Consider the following 21,280-nt stretch of genomic DNA (forward strand, 5'->3'; position numbering starts at 1 on the left):
ACACATATATTTTGCCGGACAATTGCCGCAATCCGTGCGCCCATGATATATACTGTCATAATATTACTAAACTAAGGTTTAGTAATATTATGATACTGTACAAGTACATTATTGCCGGTTTAATGTGGGAACTGAAACCATTGATATTATTCACATTGTTCTCGTATTCAGTGCACTACATCATTGCGTTCATTCGGCTGAAATTATGTAAGTAACATTAGATATACGTTCTAGTGACTAATGCCATTATCCATATGCCAAAACAGTTTAATTTATGACAATTGTACAGCGGTAATTATTAACCGTAAGGAAACAGCCATTGAAATAATTCCGCCGCCCACAAAAAAATTTCTGCTAGCAAAATGAGTTCGGAATGCTCCTGCATCAAATGCACAGCTGCACAGCTATGCAGAGCAATGTACAGCTGCAGCTGCGTACCGGGCGGGGCCATCCCGTCCGCCCCCGAGCGACCCATCCGCATCTGCCCGGCGTTCCCGGGAAAAGGCACGCCGGCCTGGAGACCAACCTGGCCGGAGTGGACGCGCAGCTGCTCCCGGCGCTGCCGGCGTTGATCCTCCATAACCGTCTTGATTTTGTAGATCTTCTCGGCCAGATGCTCGTAGTATTCTTCGCGGGAGTTGGCCTGTTCGTACATGTTCGCCTCCACTTTGTGGGCGTAGGAGACGATGTTCGTCATGCGTTTCTCAAGCGCCGCCCACCGGTCCTTGTACGGGAATATGGCCTCCACACTGACAATCACCAAGAAAAAAATTTGAAATGGGTTCTTTAAATAAATTTTTGTATGCGAAAAAATCTAAGGGCCGAAAACGTCGGTACTTTTCCGTTCTGCAGATGCGGCGTACTTACATATCAATTTTAACGATAAACGCATATAAACTGATATCATGTATTGTTACATATACGTATCTACAAAAGATACACACTTATGCTACAGCTTTCTTGATTTCAAATTAAGCTGACACTGACGACAAGATTTTCGTTCACCATTTTGAACAAGAACGTCGCAATTAAAACGTACAGTTTTTCGATGAGATGCTTGCGTAAAGAATCCGTACTGGCCTGTTCGTCGCGGTCTACCACCACCTGATGCCACTTCTTGACGGCCACCTGATGGGGCACGAACTGCGGATGATTGTCCAGCGGAGAGCTGGTCGCCCGCGGTGCCGAGCGCGCCGGCACACCTTCCGCCGACGGCGGAAGAACCTGGCCGTGAAGTTTCACGACCTCTTGCTGGCGCGTGCGCGGCTTTTCCCATCCGGCGCGGATCACTTGGCAGAAAGGCACAAGACATTGACCGTCATTGCACTGCTTGGCGTGGTAGCAGCACAGCGTGACCAGCGGCCGGCAGAGCGGACACTGCGTTCTGGGCTTATGTGTGCAGGTCTTGATGTGGGAGACGAGGCGCTTCATCTTGCCACAACGGGGCTCACTGCAGACGGCCTCACGGCAGTACCCGACGTGCAGCAGTGGCGGGAGGCTGCGTTCAGCGGCGGGCCAGTGGGCTGCCGGCGCCGTCGCAACTCCCTGCATCCGGGTGTCCTGTTCGACCGGAATCGACGCATTCGGCACGGGCAGAGGGCCGTCCCTGGCAATATCACCCGCGGTCGGTGAAGCGTCGTCCGCAGCACCAGTCGGGCAAGTGGAAGGCGAATGGGGAACAGAAGAATTCATTTCCTGGGGGCAGAGGAACTGGTACTTCGTTGGATTCGGGCTGAGATGGAAGCGGATCCTACCCAGTACAATTAACATTAACTAGCTATCAACACATCAAGATCGTTTGAACGCATTTTGTAAAACATACTGATTTAAGTTATAACTCCATACAAAATAACACAACATAAGAATAAATATTGTAATAGTGCTTGAATAAGAAATAGTAGGTAATATAAGATAAATAATAAATAAAAAATAGTGACATAATAGTGACAAATAATAGTGACATTAACTGAACACCGTTACAAGTGCCTTTAGTGGCTCAGTGTATAGTGGTACAGTACGATCAGCGCTACCGCCTCTGGGGTGCAACGTCCGAAGAGGAGCTTAGCAAGAAAAACGAATTTTTTTGGCTGCTTGAGCGACGCAACTGATTGTGAGAAGCATGCAACACAGATCTTGGGAAAAAACGCTGATCAGGTAAATATGTGTGCTCCGACATGCACCCCTCCGCCTTCTTCAGTTCTAAACTAACCCTTAAAGAAATATGGAAATGCGAAACTAACAAAAACAGCGAAAATCCAAGAACATTAACATCTTTTTAATAACTCACTCTTTTACGGTCATAGTAACACCAAGTGTGCATTAAATGTATCAATAATTAAAACAGTTTAATAAAAAGTGAGGAAGAAATATGTTCAGATGCACAGGCACACATTGCAAGAACGGTTGCAGCCGTTGGGCCGTTGGACTACTCTACCTGGGACTTACCGTAATGTACTGCAATATTGCTGGATTAGTCTGTATCTTCAGCTTTTTCACCGTCAACGTTGATCGTTTCCCCAGCTTTTCCGGATTAACAGTGGCGTACAAATCAATAGGGATGCGAGATTCTAAAAATAAAAATTTATTACCCTCGACTAAGCACAACTCTTGTTGTTTATCCGTTTATCATTAATATCTTGGATCCTGGCGTTGAGTTCGATTTTTCAAAATTCGAACACATGCATGCAGAACGACGATGATAGAGATGGGAATCGTCGAATCGGACAGGACAGGCACGCTGCAATCTGCATAGTGTACCGGTATCTATAGTGCACAGCGCACATGCGTACATACTCATACACACCTGAACGTACACACATGTGCTTTCGTACGTACGGCGCTGGTGGAAGCCCATCCATCAATCACCGTTTTATATGACAACTAGCCAGTCACAGTCCTCAACCGTGTAACCCATTACCATCCTGGGCGGATGGAAGAGTTACTAGAGTAGCCCGCATAACGTTAAAAATGGGCAGTACCACTACCTGATCTTCATCAGATTCTCTCCATCGGATCCAAGCGGCGCTTGGATAGTTCCATAGTTCAAGCGCTCCATAGTTCCAACTTCCAAGCGCTTCGTGTCTCGTGCACTTTAAAACTTAGCCAAATTAACCTCAAAAGATGCAGAAAAATCAAAATATTTGCGCTACAAAACAAATAAGAATTGCAGTGAAGTGAGTGAACCACTAACTACTAACTACTGAGCTGCAGCTACGTACAGTATGTACTATGCAGCTGTTTCTGTTATCTACTCGTTAGCGTAGAATCCGCGGTCAATGTTTATGTACAATACTTTATTATAAATAATTTCCTGTTGGACTGTGTCGAGCGACAAAATCTAGACAAACTTCGGCGATGGTCGATGGCTTCGACGATTATTTTGTTGTCAATCCCATCAGTTGTGCGAACGCATGCGCAACGCAAAGTACAGTTTAAGTACAGATATGATTCTTATATCTATACTGCTACAGCTAGAACTGATATCTTATACTGAAGTGGGCAAGATGATTCGTCAGGAAACAGGCGAGGTACGTGCAACGGAATACCTGCGCCAGCTAGAGGTTCAGCATCGAAGTCCAACGGGGAAACGCGGCATTCATCCTGGGAACGGCACCAGCCGGCTAATCAAATGTTCTCTGTAATTCGGCCGCCTGTTTCCGCTGTTTGTTAGATTTGTAATGTGATGTTTCTTTTGTGGCTGTGAGATTATCTTTGTATTCGCTCATCAGTAAATACTGCTGTGTACTGTGCATAAGTTTCACAAGTAAACTTGAATAAAGGGCTTAATGCAAAAGTGCACAAGAGTATTGTTGTGTATACAAATCATCTGGCTATAGAATGTCATAAAACAGAAAAAAATGTTTAGGAGTGCGGGAAAGTGAAAGTTTCCTGCATGTATTGAACTATTGATGTACACGAATATAGATATAGTACCATGTACCGGGCCACTTCCCTTAATTCTTGTACAACGCAAATACTTATTTTAATCGTTCTTGAAAACAACAATTCGATCAAATACAAACTAAAGCGCCATTCCATTATTTCCACGCTTAATATTGGAACTTAAGTATACTTAAGTCCGTAAGCAACTGTAGATTAAAGGTGCGCTATCTCCAGAAAATTTCCATAGAAAAGGCCGGAAATGGAATTACAGTGCATCTAATGTACAGCCTGCGTTACTTATTCACATATAGATCCTTACAAATTATCTACATTATTAAATACATAAATGGGTGAAAATGAGACCATGGATAATGATCAAAAAGGTACTAAACCCTTATTGAACAGATCAAGGTGAAAGAGCATGCCGTCGATGGGAAACACGGAGGTATGCTTGATATGGATAGTTAGCTATAGTAACTTATACCACTACGAATACCGGCCATCAACTCCCGGAACTTTATTTCCCATTCCTGGATAATCTGTCTGGACGAGGCGTAATACGGGGCTACAAATGCAGGGCATATGAAAATCTAAATTATAAACAGCATTTAGAACGGCACTACGGATGTACCTGGGCCGTGGTTATTGCCTTATCGTGAAACACGGTTTTATGCGCCGCCTCCACTCCCTTCGCCATCCTCCATCCTTGCCTTCTTCACGAGGTCAGACGTCAGCTCCTGGTTCCCCATCATCATATTGCGGATGCGCAGCCGCAATTCCGGCGGAGAATTCCTCGGCGGGTCGCCGCCCAACCCCGGTCCCGCGGGCGCCGGCATCCCTGCGGGCGGCGGGTACAATTGGGCATATCGCGCCTGCTGCTGGCGCTGGATCTCCTGCTGTTTGCGCTGCAGTTTCCATTTGGCGCGGATCTGCGGGCAGAAGGGCACCAGACATCTGCTGTCGTTGCACGACTTGGCATGGTAGCAGCACAACTGGATCAGCTGCTTGCAGATGGGGCACTGGCCGCTGGATTTGCGTTTGCAGTTCTTGGTATGCGAGAGGACGCGCTTCATCTTCTGACAGCTGGGCAGCTGGCAGGTAAGGTCACGGCATTGGCTGCCGTGCACGAGAGACTGGATACAGCGCTGGATGGAGGCCAGACGGTCTTCCTGCGACACCGGCGGCTTAGCACGCGGCGGCTCCGGGCTCATATCCGGGCGCTTTTTCCCCTTCCCCGACTCGGAGTTCTCGGTATTCTCGGTATCCTGCAAGTCCAGCTGCTCCATTCCCTTGATGAACGCGTCCAGTTCGCTGTTCCACAGGTCACCACTGCCAGACGGCAGGCCCACCACACCGCCCAGCATCCCGTCATCCTTTTCGACCGGATGCGATGGATTCGGATGGCCGTTCATGGAAGTGTCACGCTCGGGCGGTTGAGCGTTGCCCACACCGCCCGGGAAGCGGTCGACGGCCAGCAGAGGATTCCCATCCAGCGTCTGCGTGTCGGGAGCAGTCCCGGAAGTCTGGGATACAGCGTGTGGATGGGAGTAGAGGGAATTCATTTTCCGGGAGTAGAGAAATCAGTTTATCGTTGGACTCTCCAACTGGGATCCTGCATGCAAGTAGAAGCAATAATTATAATTAATTTTGAAGGTAAATCACCAGTGTTCTCCTGTCGCAAGCGTCATTATTATTGGTAGTATTTGGTACAATTAGCGCTACCGCCTATGGGGTGGCGAACGTAGAGGAGATTTACTGCTTCGGTAAGATTTGTAGGAAAAGTCAAGATTTTCCATTTTCTTAGCGATGCGAGTCACGACTGAAGAGCCAGGAGCATATCTTATCATCTTGGAAAAAAACGCTAAATAGGTGAATGAATGCTCGGTATGCTCACAACATTCAGCAAGATCTAATAAAACGCAAAGGCACACAGGCAGCTAAAGCAGGCACCTGCCTACACTCACAGCCTCACAGTCACAGTCACCGTTAACAATACCTCAGATATTCGAAAAGAAAAGCAGTGAAAATCCGAAAAGCGCCCTAACGTTAACTAACGGTGAGCTGTATGGATAATTAACAATTAACTAGTAACCTGTACGCGGATAAATGAATCTGAAACAGTTCATTGCCTGGTGAAACAAGCGACGCTCAAAAACGATTTACGGAATACCTGTAGGCTGTAGCCAGTGCCCGTCAATACAGATATTGCGATAAGTAGGCGCCTTTCTTGGTCACGGCAAAATCCACGTAAATAATTTCCCCAGCTTGATAGCAGGCTTTTCCGGATGGACAATGGAATACTCACCAGTGAGGCAAGATCCCAAAAATAAAAACTATCCGATGTTGGGTACTAATCTGACTGGGCTTTCGCAGTTTACCAGTTTAATCATGGACCCTGGCGTAAGCCCGATACGAGTGGTGTTCGAAAATCGAAATTCGAAGCATAGGAAATTAAAGAATGCAGTACTGTAGGTAATGGAAATCGTACGTAGCGAGATGAACAGGTTGCATCATGTTTCATAGGTGGAACTGGGAAAAACTTGACGCCCTTCGATGATGTAAGTATCATGTAACCAATTGCGACAGCGTGTGCCACCCTAGGGGGCTGGCAGAGCAGCCGTAATTTGCATGACGTAACGAAGGAGGGCGTCATGAAATTTTTTCCAGTTCCACCAATTCAGTTTCATTTTTCCAATGGCAATGGAGCTCGCGCTCGTGCAATAATGTTGATGTGGTTAACAACTCTAAAGATCAAAGAACTACAAAAACATGTAGAATGCGATCGCATTCGCCAGCTTCCCGCACTTCGAACGGGTTGATTATGTAAGTACTCGTACTTTTAAATGCTCGTGCCTCGGGATTGTGGATTAAGCCATCCGATCGAATTGCCAAAAAGCTGCAGAAAAATCTGCATGATTTTCGATAACAACAATTAAAAATGTCGGTCGACCGAAGTATAACTAGGAAAGTGCACCGCTGATGGCTTGCATAAAAGACCGAAGCTGGAAACCAAATTTAATAAACTGTTTTACAAACACATTTTTATATTTAAAAAATGTTTTTTGGTGTGTTCTTCCATATTTTATTTAAAATTGTTAATGCGTGACCGACATGACCGACGTGACCGACAAAATTCCTGTTTTCTTTAACATAGAGGACCTTCGCTTCGGTAGATTAAGTTGTTACCCGCTAGTCGCTACGTATTTCTGCTTTCTGGCATGGAATCTACTGTCAATGTTATTTTACATACTATGATGTTGGGCCGTGTCGCAACAAACACTGCAGCTCCATTACGCGTTCGAGTTCAGCGATGCGATGGTCAAGGGTTGAAGGGACTCAAAACGCCTTGACGATGATCCTCTCGTCATTCGCAACAAATACTAGTAGTTTAATGCAGTGCAATGCAAAGTGTTTGTACCAAAGGTCATCCTAATTTCTAGTGTACATGTAAAAAATGTAAGTAAGTACATTGCACTATCGATAAAATTTTTATGCCGGTATATGTATATATGCCGGTTATAAAAAATTCGTGACAGTTACATGTGTCGGCACTCGGCATCGCAACTGTATTAATTAACATTATCAATGCATAATGAGGTTATAAATAATAAGTTTTGCGATTACATAAATTTTACAGAAACATATACTTCACGTAAACCTGCAGCCTACTATTTTTTAATACCAATGATATCAACATGCCACCCATATACGATCGCTCGTTTGCAGCAGTTCGATACAAATTAGCTCGTGAAAATATCATAAGAATATACTGTAGCCTGCTGATAGCGCAACTACAGTATTAGTCTATAGATATCTATATTAGCATTACGGATACAATATGCAACGCCGGCGTGTACAACGTATACAATATGCAGCCAATGTAGAACATGATACAAATGTGTGTTAGATAGTATTATTGGCACATGGGCAGTATACATGGGCTACAATGGTGCCGGCCCTCCCCTCCGGGCGCGGTCCTCCGTCCGGGCCATCTTGAGGAAGCCGGTGATGAGCTCGGGATTGCTCTGCATGAGACTGCGCACCCGCTGCTGCTGGTCCGGACTGGGCGGGCTCTGCAGCGCCTCCACCAGCTGCTGGTACGGCACCAGCTTCGTCGACGGCAGAGCAGGCCTCCGGAGCATCGCTTCGAAATCTGCCAGCGCCTGTCCGGGCGCTTGCGGCTGAACCGGCCCGTAGCCTTGCCCTTGGACATTCTGCTGCGCACTGCTGGCGCCGCCCGGGACCTGGCCGCCGTGCCCCAGGCTGGTCGGATGCGGACCAGCATGGCCACCCTCTCCGGCATCCTGCAAGTCCAGCTGCTCCATCCTCTTGATACAGGCGTCCTGCGCCCTGTTCCATTGGTCAGCATTGCCGGACGGCACCTCCGCCGCTCCCGGAATCGGGGTGCCTCTGGGGGCTTCTTCTTTCATCGGGGATGACATGTTCGGCTCCAGCGCTGCCTTGTTTGCGGAAAATTAATCTTTTAGTAGCAAGGAATCTGACCGATGTTGGAAGTCCCCGTCGCGATCCTGCAGACGGACAAAAGACAATTTATATTCGCAGTAACAACTGGTACGATCAGCGCTACCGCCTAGAGGAGTGGTAAGTGAAGGGCAGTTTGGTAAGAAATAGTACTATGGCGAAGAGCATCACACAGTTCACACTGTCGTAAAGGGTCGAAAAGAAACGGAAAAAACTGTGATCCAGTGATTATCTCAATGAATGTCACTGCTATAAGCTGCCAGCATTACAGAATTTACAGTACAATGTTGCGTGGCTTTTGTCGGTGCCAGTGCAATAATGGTGGGCGGTTACGCTATTATCAGGCCGAAATTCCTTGGTTAAGCAGTGACGGCACCATGTACCAAACAAAACTCTGCAGCAATGAGAACACAATCTCATAAAATCTTTGAACAGAGCCTGAGCGACTTTCCGGTGCAATATATTCAACAAAAAAATATATAATGCCTCGTATTATCACACTAAATTCCAGAAATACACCCTTAGATTCCAGAAATTCCCGAAATATAGACTCACCCTTATAAGCTTTCACGATTAATTAATCGATTCCGTCGTACTTCGATTAGCAACAACTACCCCAATAATAAGGAATAAAAAGGCAAACGCGGACACCCTACTCAAAAATTAAAAGTTTATTATAAATTAGTACGTAGAAGTACGAGTATTGCAGTTATAAAAGTATGCAACCCCGTTGTTGAGTATAATCCAGAATTAAATACGCACCCGATGCTTCTATAAAGCAAGACATTTATGTAAAACTAAAGCCAAAGGTCAAACTTAATTATGACCACAACAGAACATTTCTCATTTTCGTTATAAACATATAAATTCCATGCCAACAAGAAAATCCTTATAATCCCCGAACAGTATACGTACGCTACACAAAATATTTAATGCCGGCTGTAATTGCATTTGTGTGTATACTTGTGGTAATAATCACTGCGCGCACTGTTTAGTTTGGTGTCCCACCAATCCCTCGGTCTTCCTATTCCTGTCGGGAGGATGCCGGCCACTGTCATATCTTTCATCCTGCTACCTTTGGCGGTACTCCCATTCAACACAGCCCAGTCCAGTAAGTAGGACCTGCACATGACCTCTGCAATAGCGCCCACAACGGTAGATATCTTCGGACTGTATAGTCACTGTACCATAATTTAATGTATTTAAATGCTTCTCGCTTTTAATCGGTATCAGCCAGTACACATTTCAACATCGCGGCGCGGGTTTTTAACTAATTAAGTGTTAATTTAATGATTTTAGTTTGGCTGTAATTAAGGGTAATCCAACGGCGATAATGTGCGTTATATTTTAACGCAGGCCGGTTGGATGTTTTTGATGCTTAAATTTTAACCTGGGAGTAGTGTGTCCGCACGTATGGGAGTAGTGTGTATCTGCACGTGAGGTAGTACTTACTAGAAAACTAATCGAATATTAGAAATGTTAATTTTGAAATTAAAAACAATTCGGTAATTAAGCATATACTACATGCAACATAATTAACGATAAGCATATACAGTAGTACATGCTTAATTAGTATAAGCATATAGTACATGCTTAATTAGCAGCCAGCGTACAATTTTTTTTAAAACACGAATAAAAAAATGTCTAACTTATATTTATCAACAGAGCGACACAATTGTTTTTGGATAACTGCGGGGAGTTGCTGCATGTCATTCAAATTTTTGGAAATTAAATCAACCGCCTAGTCGCGCGATGATCATAATAACTGTTATAACATATTGCGGTGTGACCTATATGTTATTTTAGAGCTTAACGTCGTTGCAGCTGTTATGAAAGTAAATAAATTGCAGACGCGGGCAACCCTGTAAATGCCGGGGCCTTCGACCCCAAGAACGAAACAACATGGCCCTTCTGCGCATCCTGCTACAACGAGCACGATACCGACTTCGCGTCCCATACCAACGAGAACTGCCTGTACGTGACGCTGGATGGATCGACGGTTGGGAAGTGTCGCAGCAAATACTGTGAAGCCAATCTCCGGCGTTGGGCAAAGCGCTGGCGAGATGTCCCGGTTGTCGTCAATCACCTCGGTTGAGTATAACTGTACTTGCCGAACTAGTATAGTGTGGAGTGGGCAGTACCTTTACAAAGGGCCACCTTTTTTGGGTTGTTTATCAGTGCATATTAATGGCATTTCATGCGGAATAAGATGATATATAACGCGGCGCGCGTATATTACATATGTTAAACTGCAAGTTCTTAATTATTAATTAACGTTATTGAATAAAAGTTCAGTTATTATTATGTTTTGCAGCTGTTACTTGATTATATACAAGTCAGCTAAATTAGTTAGGTTGTAATTAGTAAAGTTATACGAGTAATAAAGGTCAGTCAATTATTTTTTTTTATATTTATATTTTATTTTTTATTACATAATTATTCAATAAAAGTCGAGAAAAGATGTAGTTATAATTTATTTTTCTACAATAAAATTAAATATAGCTTTGGTCAAAAGTTGTGAACACCTTATGGTTATAGTTCTTTCTTCTCTAATAGTATGTAATAAAAATTATTGAATCACTACACACCTTTGCATCTTCTATTGCTCCATGATTGAACGAAGTTAAATAATTCTACTTCGTTGATGTTGTTCGACAGTCAACGCGATAAACCGAGGATGTGCCGATAAAACGGCCTTTAACGAAGAACAGCTGGACTTGCTGTGGACGCTGCGGCCTACGCCCTCCTCGTCGTGGGTCTGTGTGCAGATGCAGGACCATGCGGCGCCCAACGTCAACAATTACTACAACGTCCAGTGCGTCTGCCGGGGCAAGATGTGCAACGCCGAGATGACGCAGTGGCAACTGCTGGCGCTGCCACGAGTATCGCGCGAAACCTTAGCCCGCGCCACCACCACCACCACCACTACCGTCGCTACCACCACGACCCGTCGGCCGGTGACCACCTCCACGAGGTCGCCCTGGTACACCACCGAGGTCAGTTCGGCCACCTTACCAGGGGGCATTTTTTGGTTTGCAACTAATTAAAGAGACGTGCAGTCTTTAGTTATGTACAGAGTGTATACGAACCCGGTGAATAGTAATATTTGCGTAGAGGTACAACGAAATTTAATAAGATAGTCTCGATACCACGACCCGCAAACCCCCTCACTGTTTAATTAAGCGTTACATACATTTGGCAAGCCTGGTGCTACGTTGAATAAATATTATTAATAATCACAAACATAATTATTGTATAATCGAAAAATCTATCGATCGAATTTTTCTGTAATAGCAGTCTATTGCAGAATTAGATTGATCGTTGTGAGAATTGTAGTGTAGGGGTGATTTTCTAAGCGCCAATTCATCGCGCTTTTTATAAGCTACCTGCTACGTCACCTATACGAGTACCTTAATTACGCGAGAAATTATTCCCAGTACTCATAATAACTACGGCAATCGGTCATATTGAAAAATTGCGGTGTTTGTTGCTGCAGGACGATTCCGATCCGAATGTTTGGATGTTTTAGAAGGAGGATGTCGACGAGCTGTCGAAGCGATGTTAACACGATCTGTCTGCATTATGTGTATTTTGCATAATTATGCGGAGTTGCTGCATACATCGCTTAATTTTTTAGTAAATTAAATCAACCGTCTCGTGCGTGATTAGGTATAATTATAAATTACGTATGATAATATGACTTTTTATCACGAAGAATTCATCGAAATACAAAGTCAAGTGAAACGTTTGCTGACTGCCACCCATACGGATAATTAACAGTTTGGTCATTAATATATAATGCCCTCGGAAGCACCTCCAGCTTTACGAAAGACTTGCTTTTGTAGAGTGGGTCCATCACATTGATGTTACTAGTATGTATTGCTAAAGTCAAATTCAGGGCAACTAAATTACCATTCCGACATCTGCCTAAAAATCCATGCCAACAGCAGAAACCCAAACTAACATCCCCTTTGTTATCATGTGCCGCATTTTTGGTATAATACCAATACAGTAGATTAAAATAAAATAATTAATATAATGCCAACAAATGCCGGCTGCTAATGTATATAACGTTTAACTGCGTATAATTATAACGTAGGAACTAGGAATCACTGGTGTACGATGCAGTTCAGTGTCCTGTTGATCCGTCGGCCTTTGCTTCCCTGTCGTAATTTTGATTCTTCCACTGTTGACGCTACTCGCATTCAACGCAGCCAAAACCGGTAACTGAAAAAAACCGGTAACCTTGCAAGTGACCTTTATAAAGATATTGTAATTACATTGCAAACGGTGACTACAATATAAAATTAAATGTTACTATGACTTGAAAGGATCGATCAAAGCGATTAAATACGAGATATTAGAAATATACATAACTGGAATAGAAAATAATTATTAGAAATTGAAATGCTTAATTCACTAATCACATCTAAGCAGAGCATACTGGATGGTGAGTTGCGCTCATCTTACTATTTTTTTAAAATTCATATATAAATAACAATTTTATTTTACGAGTTTACGAGTTTCTAGATATTGTATCTAGATATGCGGCTGAACACCAGCTAAACTTCAATGCAAAGAAAAGCGCTCATGTACGATTCACCAGAAAGCGTATAAAAGTGCCAGATAGTCTATACACGTTAAACAGTGAACACATCCCCGTATCCGACAGTGCGAAGTATCTAGGTATCTACCTGGACCGACATCTAAACTGGAAACGTAACAGCGAAAATCTAGCTACCCGCATGAAAAAACGTATCCGTTACCTAAACGCACTGTTTCCATATCAAAACAGTGCGGCTCGAACGAAGTTGTACGATTCCCTTGTCAAACCGATAGCCGATTATGGCAGTTCCGTAGCTTTCTGTCAACATAAGCTAGTGATTGATCAGTTAGAAGACTGCCAGTACCGATTCTTAAAAAGTATCAGATTCGGACCTTGCAAGTTTGAGTATGCCGAAACGTTAAAAAAAGCGGGTTACAAGTCCCTGTTATTTTGTCGTATCCGAAAATCTCTGCTCCTGACGTACAAGATGGTTTTCCGTCTTTTACCTTATGGAGAGAAATTTTTCAAACTTCGGGAAAAACCTGGTACTGCCGCCGTTTGTATTGCAGGCAGAACACGTCAGATACCGTCCCTTGATGAACATCCCTACGCAGTGGAACCCGTGGACACCTGCGCCTCGGACGGACGGAAGTTCATCAGCGAGCGGAGCTTTGCCTTTCTAATGGCGCACTTGTGGAATGAGATCAGACTGCCCCAGGAATCACACAACCGCATCAACAGTTTTGATTCTTGCCTGGATGCGGTTAAGTTGGCGGATTTAAAATGGACTAAGCGTTTCCTTCAACTTCATGTTGATCATTACTGTTTACTGTGAAACTGCATGTTGTCTAGATTTGTGATGTTTTATATGTAAGGCTTTCGCTAATGCGCTAGCCTTTTCTCCCATGTTAGTCTATGACCTCGTGCAGGACATCCCTGATTGTTGTAGACATTAAGCTCATTAAACAAACAAACAAACAAACATCGTCGATTGCTATCATTATCGTGGTTATTATCATTGTTATCATTACTTACGGGAATCAAAAGGGATTAACGTTACAGTCTAAATTAATAAAAGTCTTAAATACATTTTAGAATATGAAAGTCTAAATAAATTTCAGCGGCGGGAAAATACCAGGTAATATTTCCGGATCCCGGGGCCGTATTTGATCCCAAGAACGCAACGACATGGTCCGTTTGCGCATACTGCCACCGCGATAACGATACCGACTTCGCCACCATTGTCGATGAAAACTGTATTTATTCGAGTGTTATTGGGCTGTGCCGCAGTAAATACTGTCAAGTCCATCTCCGAAGATGGCAGAGGCCTCGCGGTTACCCCGTTGCCGTCCATCGCACCGGTTGAGTACACGCAGTTCCGTGTAAAGTGTGCATTGTGCACTACAAAAAGGTCCCTTTTTTGGATACGAACATACCAGAAAAATTCTTGCCGATTTAAATTGCACATATCCTCTTTTACTTTTTTAATGTACATAATACATTTAGAAAAAAGCAATTAACTTCACAAAGCAGTAATAGTTAAGTTAAATTATTCTATCAGCGCAGTTTGCACTAATTAAATTTTCTGTAACTAATAATAAATTTACTGAATTTTTGCAAAAGCTATTTTTGACAATATTTATCACCCAATGAAGAAATTATTAATAAAGTATGTCTATATTAAAAGTATGTTTATAATAAAAGAAAAGCCGAGTAATTAAGTTACATGATTCGGTATTATTTCTCCATCAATTTTTACAAAAGCTATTTTTTTCTACAACTCGATCACTGACCAAATGAAAATAAACTGCTTTTCGCTGATCGACAGTTGACTGGATAAGCCGAGGTTGTGGCGACAGAAACGCCTTCACCGAAGAGGAACTGGATGGACTGTTGGCACTGCGGGCCACGCCCACCGCGTCCTGGGTCTGTGCGGAGGTCCAGGACTATGCGGCGCCCAATGTCAACGAGTACTATATTATCTCCCGGGAGCCGACTTCAGTGTCCAGTGCATCTGCCGGGGCGGCAGGACGTGCAATGCCGGCATGACACAAGGGGAACTACGGTACTGACGCTGCGGCGGCTACCATACGGCACACGTTTCACCCGCGCCACCACTACGATCCCAACGCCGCTGACCCACGCCACGGGGGCGCCGGCATGGTACACCACGGAGGTTAGTTCGTCATTTAATCGTGTGCCAACTTAACTGTATTATTATTAAAACTGCATATATGTACCATAAAAAACACCGTACAATAATTATTGTACAGTAGTTACTGTACAATATAAATGCGTATTGGCGCTTGCTGATAAAAATATTAAGCTCTTTATCGCCGGCGTGCGTAGCTATTTATTATGCAAAAAATAAATTTTTGTTGTTGTGCTCTGCGTTATCTTGATTACGCAGTTTAGATACCAACCCATTAACTCATACATCTTTTTCTTAATCCTGCGTAGGCTTTCTCGGAATGACATGTCACATCAATACGAGTATGGTAAGTACACGCATAAATTCTGTCTTGTATATTACTATTGTATATTATTCATTTGTATTTGGACTCTGATGGCATTCATGATTTAAGCCAGTGTCTTTGTAGATCGTTTGTACTTCTGTATAGTACCCGTGTTTTAAAGGTCACCTTACAGAAATTACGGTCTGAAATCCATGCCAACAGCAAAATACTTACTAATGGTCACTTTGTCATCAGTTTCGGTACAATAAACTAATGCGAGTAGCATTACAGTGTAATAACATTAATAAACTACTACACATGCCGGCTGCAGTTGTTCACGCTTCACAAGTTCTAACGGTATTACTCATTGTTCGCACATTGGATCTCGATCGGTGTCCATCGGCTTGCAAGTCCCTGTAATCGGGAGGATGCCGGCCACTGTCCTACTTTTCATCCTGCCACTTTTGCCGCTACTTCCATACAGTGCAGCCCAAGCAGCCTGTAAGTAAAACCTCCAAGTGACCTTTACATGGACGTACCCTAACATCCGGTTAAAGATCCGTAAAATTATTTGCGGAATAAATTGACATTAGTCGATAATTTATTTAACAACAAATGGCTGCACGCTTGCACTATCCGAGCTCTCGATTCACGTTATGTAGATCCAGTCAACAATACATAGTTTTCTTTGTTAAATAAGTCGGTTTAATTTTCTTGATGGCGTTGATGGCGCGGAAGCGTATGATGTAATTTGTTACAGGGTACGCACAACCTGTACAGGTGACGGTCGGTACGGGTGAGTTCGACCTGAAGAACGCGTCAACATGGATGTGGTGTCACCATTGTGCCGACGAACTGGATGAAGTAACCGGTGCCCAAACCAAACCCTTCTGTACAGAGAACGAGTGGGATTTCGATACGGCCATGAAACAGTGCCCCAGCAAGTACTGCCAAGTCAGTATGCGGCGTTTCTCCAAACGAGTCAGCGACTATCCCACCGTCATCAACCATAGGGGTACGTATATTCCTCGTACAAAGGTCATCGTTCTACTAGTTGCGATGATCAGTGTAATACGAGCGCGTCAGCTAAAGCATCGAATTTTTATGACGTATACCGTACAAGATAATATACCCGACAGCCATATATTTACTATAAGTATATAAGCAATTTACTATACTTCTACTACAAGCCTGGTGAGTGCTTTCTTGCGCAAACGTATACGTACAGCGAGAAGTACAGATCTATGGGTTACGCAAGGATCCATACCACAGCCCGCCACGCCATACTCCCTGTGCGTTACGAGCTTTACGCATGGCTGATGCACGTCAAATATTGACAAACTTCATAGAAACATAATAAAACCGAAGAATTTATGAATCAAATTTATTTATCATGATAATTCGTGGTAAAATTAAATGTATCTTTGTAGTAATTGTACATAGTGCAGTGACTGCTATCTACTGCTAAGCTGTAAATTTGCTCAAGAAATTTATCATCGGACTAAGGGCATGTACTCTGTATATACCCAGTATGGGTAACATAAAAATAATTCATAAAATTATACCAACAGTTCAGTAGTTACTCTGCAGTTAATTCTTAAAATTGCTAATTTCTTTAGCATCAAAATTATAATGCAGCTGTAGGCTTATTTGCGGAATAATTAAATTAATGTAGAATAATTATTGTATACTGATATTTATCTGGAAAGGTCAAGCATATCATTCACGTTATGTAGATCCAGTCAACAATACATAGTTTTCTTTGTTAAATAAGTCGGTTTAATTTTCTTGATGGCGTTGATGGCGCGGAAGCGTATGATGTAATTTGTTACAGGGTACGCACAACCTGTACAGGTGACGGTCGGTACGGGTGAGTTCGACCTGAAGAACGCGTCAACATGGATGTGGTGTCACCATTGTGCCGACGAACTGGATGAAGTAACCGGTGCCCAAACCAAACCCTTCTGTACAGAGAACGAGTGGGATTTCGATACGGCCATGAAACAGTGCCCCAGCAAGTACTGCCAAGTCAGTATGCGGCGTTTCTCCAAACGAGTCAGCGACTATCCCACCGTCATCAACCATAGGGGTACGTATATTCCTCGTACAAAGGTCATCGTTCTACTAGTTGCGATGATCAGTGTAATACGAGCGCGTCAGCTAAAGCATCGAATTTTTATGACGTATACCGTACAAGATAATATACCCGACAGCCATATATTTACTATAAGTATATAAGCAATTTACTATACTTCTACTACAAGCCTGGTGAGTGCTTTCTTGCGCAAACGTATACGTACAGCGAGAAGTACAGATCTATGGGTTACGCAAGGATCCATACCACAGCCCGCCACGCCATACTCCCTGTGCGTTACGAGCTTTACGCATGGCTGATGCACGTCAAATATTGACAAACTTCATAGAAACATAATAAAACCGAAGAATTTATGAATCAAATTTATTTATCATGATAATTCGTGGTAAAATTAAATGTATCTTTGTAGTAATTGTACATAGTGCAGTGACTGCTATCTACTGCTAAGCTGTAAATTTGCTCAAGAAATTTATCATCGGACTAAGGGCATGTACTCTGTATATACCCAGTATGGGTAACATAAAAATAATTCATAAAATTATACCAACAGTTCAGTAGTTACTCTGCAGTTAATTCTTAAAATTGCTAATTTCTTTAGCATCAAAATTATAATGCAGCTGTAGGCTTATTTGTATACATTAATTTTAATGTAGAATAATTTTGTATACTGCATAGTTTATCTGGGAAAGGTCAATCATATACACCACAATTGTACAGCGTTTCGCACGATCCGCTCCTGCCCACAGAACCGTTCCACGATGTATGGCCTAACCGAGGAGGAGCGTGACGCCTTGTGGGACCGCCGAACGGGTGTAGCCCCGTGGGTGTGCCGGAACGACCAGGACTGGGGTGAACCTAATCCCAATGAGTACGCCGATTTTTTCTGCATCTGCAAGGGACAGCACTGCAACTGGTGGGGCAGCAAGGTGCGCGATCTGGTCATACTGCCACGGATAAAAACGAGTGTTCAGTTGATCACCACAAACAGACGGCCGTTTATCCGTAACTCGTAAGTACCGCCGCCTTTACCGGCGTCCGCGTTTGCTAATTGGCAGACATGCATGTAGCGCTGGAAAAAACACTCACGCCATCCAAGCGATGGAGAAGCTGCGGTTCATACTAATCACTAAACTGCATAAGATTCAATTTTAATTTTCTCAGTGTTTTTAAATTCCGATTTCGATTTTAACCACATTTTTGCATTTTATTTATTTTATTTAACTCGGACATCGTGAGTCTGGGTGCGAGTAACAGTAAATTTTGAGTATTGCAGCCATGGAGGTAAATCCATAAAATTAATTTTGTCCTGCTTAAACGCTACAACTTCATGTGTTCTGGGACAATGAAACGCATTAGCGCGTTATTAGGAAACCATTTAACCAGGGTTATGCAGTTACTCACGTAATACATTGTAGCCCTTCCGGAAACGGTACCGGATCCCTTCGACGTCAACAACGCGTCCACGTGGTCCATGTGCCCGACTTGTTGGTACGAGCACGATGAAGACCGGAACGTCATCGGCCTGAACTACGACTGCATGTACAGCCAGATGCCGAACAAAACCCTTGGCAGCAGTATACCGGTTGCCTGTGCCAGCAAATACTGCGAGGTCAGCATGGGACAATTTCAGCGGTGGACAGACAACTACCCCAATCCCGACTACAAGCGCACCTGTGAGTGACGAGCTAGATTGCCGCAAGTAACGGTCAACGCACCCTCCATTCTTCTTTGTACTGTAGTGCTGCCAGGAAGGTCATGGCCTATAAAAGGTCAACTAGGCCCTAACTGTTATATTGTGACCAGTTAAAGATCACGATATAATGAAAGATTATCGGGCTTTATTGATGCTTATAGTGTGACCACTTAAAGGTCACCGATGGTTTCCATCTCCCGGTTGGACGGGCCATCATCAGAGTGTGGAGGTGCTTATGACAAGGCCCGATGACCTTTCGGTCGACAATAATGCCCCGATGACCTTTTGTTGTACTGGGAGCAATATGGCATCGGTGACCTTTTAGGTGGTTACACGATATATAAGCACAAAATATTATGCACAAAATATTATTATAGCGTTATGTAGCATTTTTTCAATTCTCACACCATAAGGACCGCGGTGACTCTGTGATTCAGGAACGTGTACGTACTAGTTGGTGTGCAACGTTGTGTTCAATAGATTTCACCACAAATCGCTACTGCCCGGTCAAGAACCCGAGCTACAACATCATGACGGAGGCGCAGCGTGACGCCATGTGGGCACTGCGGGAGAAGCCGTCCACTCCCTGGGTGTGCAAATAGGTGTATATTAGCCCGTGGGTCGAAGGGCACGGTTCATGGTTCTGTATCTGCCGCGGAGCAACGTGCAGTTCACCCAACGGCGTCGCCGATCTGCGCTACCTGCCACGCCTGCCTATCGACGTCACACTCGTTACCAGCGCCTCCACCGTCAGGGTCACCACTACCACCACCACCACCCTACGGCCGGTGACCCCCACCACGGCATCGGCATGGTACACGACTGAGGTTAGCTTGCGGTCCGGTCATGCGTTAAGTTTCTATAGTTGGAAAGGTGCATTTTTGTGCGAAAATCAGATATAGCTTGAAAATTAACTTATAAATTTCCCTTGTGTAAATATTCAGAAATACCATTTTCGAGGAGAGGTATAAATTCGAAGAGAAGTGGGTTCGGCGGGAATGGCTGGTGGTGTCGTAACTGCACATATCTATATATGTATTCGTATAAACAGTAATGAACAAAGTTCAGAAGCGTGGGACTGTCGAAAAGATGAAAAATTTTGTGACGCAATATTCATTAAAACTACATTAAAACTACCATATTAAAGCATCTAAACATAATGTTATGCGGTATTTGTTGCTACAGGACGATTCCGATCCAAATATCTGGATGTTTCAGAAAGAAGAGGATGCCGTCGAGGGCTTGTAGCGATGATATCAACGAAATATCTGCCTGTTTATGTACCTACAAATTCTCGTATTATACTAACCGGCTTATTGTGGTTGTACAAACAAGGATATAATTATAATTATGCAATATAATTGCTATATGGTATATTGAATACCATACGGTACAAAGTGAAATGCAAGACATATTAACAAAAAATCGCACTATCTGTTTTTGCCCGCGTAAATAACTTTACCGATATCGTATTTGTGTACATGTAGACCTCGTAGTGTATTTGTTTTATGAGCCTCGTAACTAATTAAAGAAAGTGATGTGCTTGCTGCATTCGCTGTCGGCAGTAATCTGCGCATTTACGAGTATATTTGACTGTTCCGCAAAGTACCATTTTTTCTTCGGGAAAATTGCTACTACTTGTTATTTCTCTGCAATGTGCAGGGTTGGTATTTATAGTTATGACGTATTTTTCTGTTGCTGATTGTAGCGCAAATGCATTCATGATATTTCACAAGGGATGCTAAAATAGGATTTTTATTTTCTTTAATTGCTATTTCTAGTTATCCCGAGGAATAAATGCGCCAGCACCAGTCGTACAGATGTTTAGCCAGAAACTGACCACTGTCCGATGGTATACTGTCATAAATAGTTGAAATCGAGAAAACGAACTCGTAGGCAGTAAAATACTGTAGTCCACATCCCTTATTCCCCCTGTTAATTAAATCTCTTGCAGCAGATAACAATTTCAATATTTCTGCCTTGTACTGCAGTTTTGTCATGTACAATACGTCACTGCCAAATATCAACACATTTGTATAGCCCCGGCCGGAACAGCATAACACTATTATTAACTGACCGTGAATGCCACTGTTAATCTGATCATCAGGAAAACATATCCGCGGGGC

The 21,280-nt window shown here is 43.4% G+C and overlaps 5 protein-coding genes and 1 long non-coding RNA gene across 8 annotated transcripts; 3 read left to right on the forward strand and 3 right to left on the reverse strand.

Annotated features, from left to right (window-relative positions):
• Positions 1–165: 165 nt before the first annotated feature.
• On the reverse strand, positions 166–3,262 carry LOC129600503 (histone lysine acetyltransferase CREBBP-like). 2 transcript variants are annotated; one of them, XM_055499058.1, is made up of 5 exons: positions 3,219–3,262; positions 2,985–3,112; positions 2,446–2,567; positions 1,040–1,750; positions 166–749 (listed from the first exon to the last, which is right to left on the reverse strand). In XM_055499058.1, the coding sequence occupies exons 4-5, from the start codon at positions 1,690–1,692 to the stop codon at positions 299–301; spliced, it is 1,104 nt and encodes a 367-aa protein (XP_055355033.1). In that variant the 5' UTR covers positions 1,693–1,750; positions 2,446–2,567; positions 2,985–3,112; positions 3,219–3,262; the 3' UTR covers positions 166–298. The 2 variants fall into 2 exon arrangements, with proteins under 2 accessions (XP_055355033.1, XP_055355034.1); XM_055499059.1 differs by lacking the exons at positions 2,985–3,112; positions 3,219–3,262 and adding an exon at positions 2,804–2,894.
• Positions 3,263–3,966: 704 nt separating this feature from the next.
• On the reverse strand, positions 3,967–6,382 carry LOC129600499 (uncharacterized). Its single transcript, XM_055499046.1, has 3 exons — positions 6,053–6,382; positions 4,514–5,494; positions 3,967–4,447 (listed from the first exon to the last, which is right to left on the reverse strand). The coding sequence occupies exon 2, from the start codon at positions 5,442–5,444 to the stop codon at positions 4,551–4,553; it is 894 nt and encodes a 297-aa protein (XP_055355021.1). The 5' UTR covers positions 5,445–5,494; positions 6,053–6,382; the 3' UTR covers positions 3,967–4,447; positions 4,514–4,550.
• A 1,171-nt stretch (positions 6,383–7,553) lies between these two features.
• Positions 7,554–9,076, reverse strand: LOC129600508 (histone acetyltransferase p300-like). Of its 2 annotated transcripts, XM_055499062.1 has the most exons (3): positions 8,920–9,076; positions 8,648–8,758; positions 7,554–8,411 (listed from the first exon to the last, which is right to left on the reverse strand). In XM_055499062.1, the coding sequence occupies exon 3, from the start codon at positions 8,322–8,324 to the stop codon at positions 7,824–7,826; it is 501 nt and encodes a 166-aa protein (XP_055355037.1). In that variant the 5' UTR covers positions 8,325–8,411; positions 8,648–8,758; positions 8,920–9,076; the 3' UTR covers positions 7,554–7,823. The 2 variants fall into 2 exon arrangements, with proteins under 2 accessions (XP_055355037.1, XP_055355036.1); XM_055499061.1 differs by lacking the exon at positions 8,648–8,758.
• A 198-nt stretch (positions 9,077–9,274) lies between these two features.
• LOC129600506 (uncharacterized) lies at positions 9,275–12,110 on the forward strand. Its single transcript, XM_055499060.1, has 4 exons — positions 9,275–9,475; positions 10,215–10,454; positions 11,023–11,360; positions 11,861–12,110. Exons 1-4 carry the CDS (start codon positions 9,406–9,408, stop codon positions 11,891–11,893), a joined length of 681 nt encoding a protein of 226 aa, XP_055355035.1. The 5' UTR covers positions 9,275–9,405; the 3' UTR covers positions 11,894–12,110.
• A 3,534-nt stretch (positions 12,111–15,644) lies between these two features.
• On the forward strand, positions 15,645–16,999 carry LOC129600497 (uncharacterized). The gene is made up of 3 exons (XM_055499044.1): positions 15,645–15,867; positions 16,127–16,381; positions 16,986–16,999. Exons 1-3 carry the CDS (start codon positions 15,795–15,797, stop codon positions 16,997–16,999), a joined length of 342 nt encoding a protein of 113 aa, XP_055355019.1. The 5' UTR covers positions 15,645–15,794.
• A 207-nt stretch (positions 17,000–17,206) lies between these two features.
• Positions 17,207–20,665, forward strand: LOC129600504 (uncharacterized). The gene is made up of 5 exons (XR_008692069.1): positions 17,207–17,455; positions 18,179–18,470; positions 18,877–19,134; positions 19,635–19,981; positions 20,340–20,665. It is a non-coding gene; the product is annotated as an uncharacterized LOC129600504 (long non-coding RNA).
• Positions 20,666–21,280: the final 615 nt, after the last annotated feature.

The sequence above is a fragment of the Paramacrobiotus metropolitanus genome, unplaced genomic scaffold (assembly GCF_019649055.1).
Source record: "Paramacrobiotus metropolitanus isolate TYO unplaced genomic scaffold, Prichtersi_v1.0 Parri_scaffold0000180, whole genome shotgun sequence".
Lineage (NCBI taxonomy): Eukaryota > Metazoa > Tardigrada > Eutardigrada > Parachela > Macrobiotidae > Paramacrobiotus > Paramacrobiotus metropolitanus.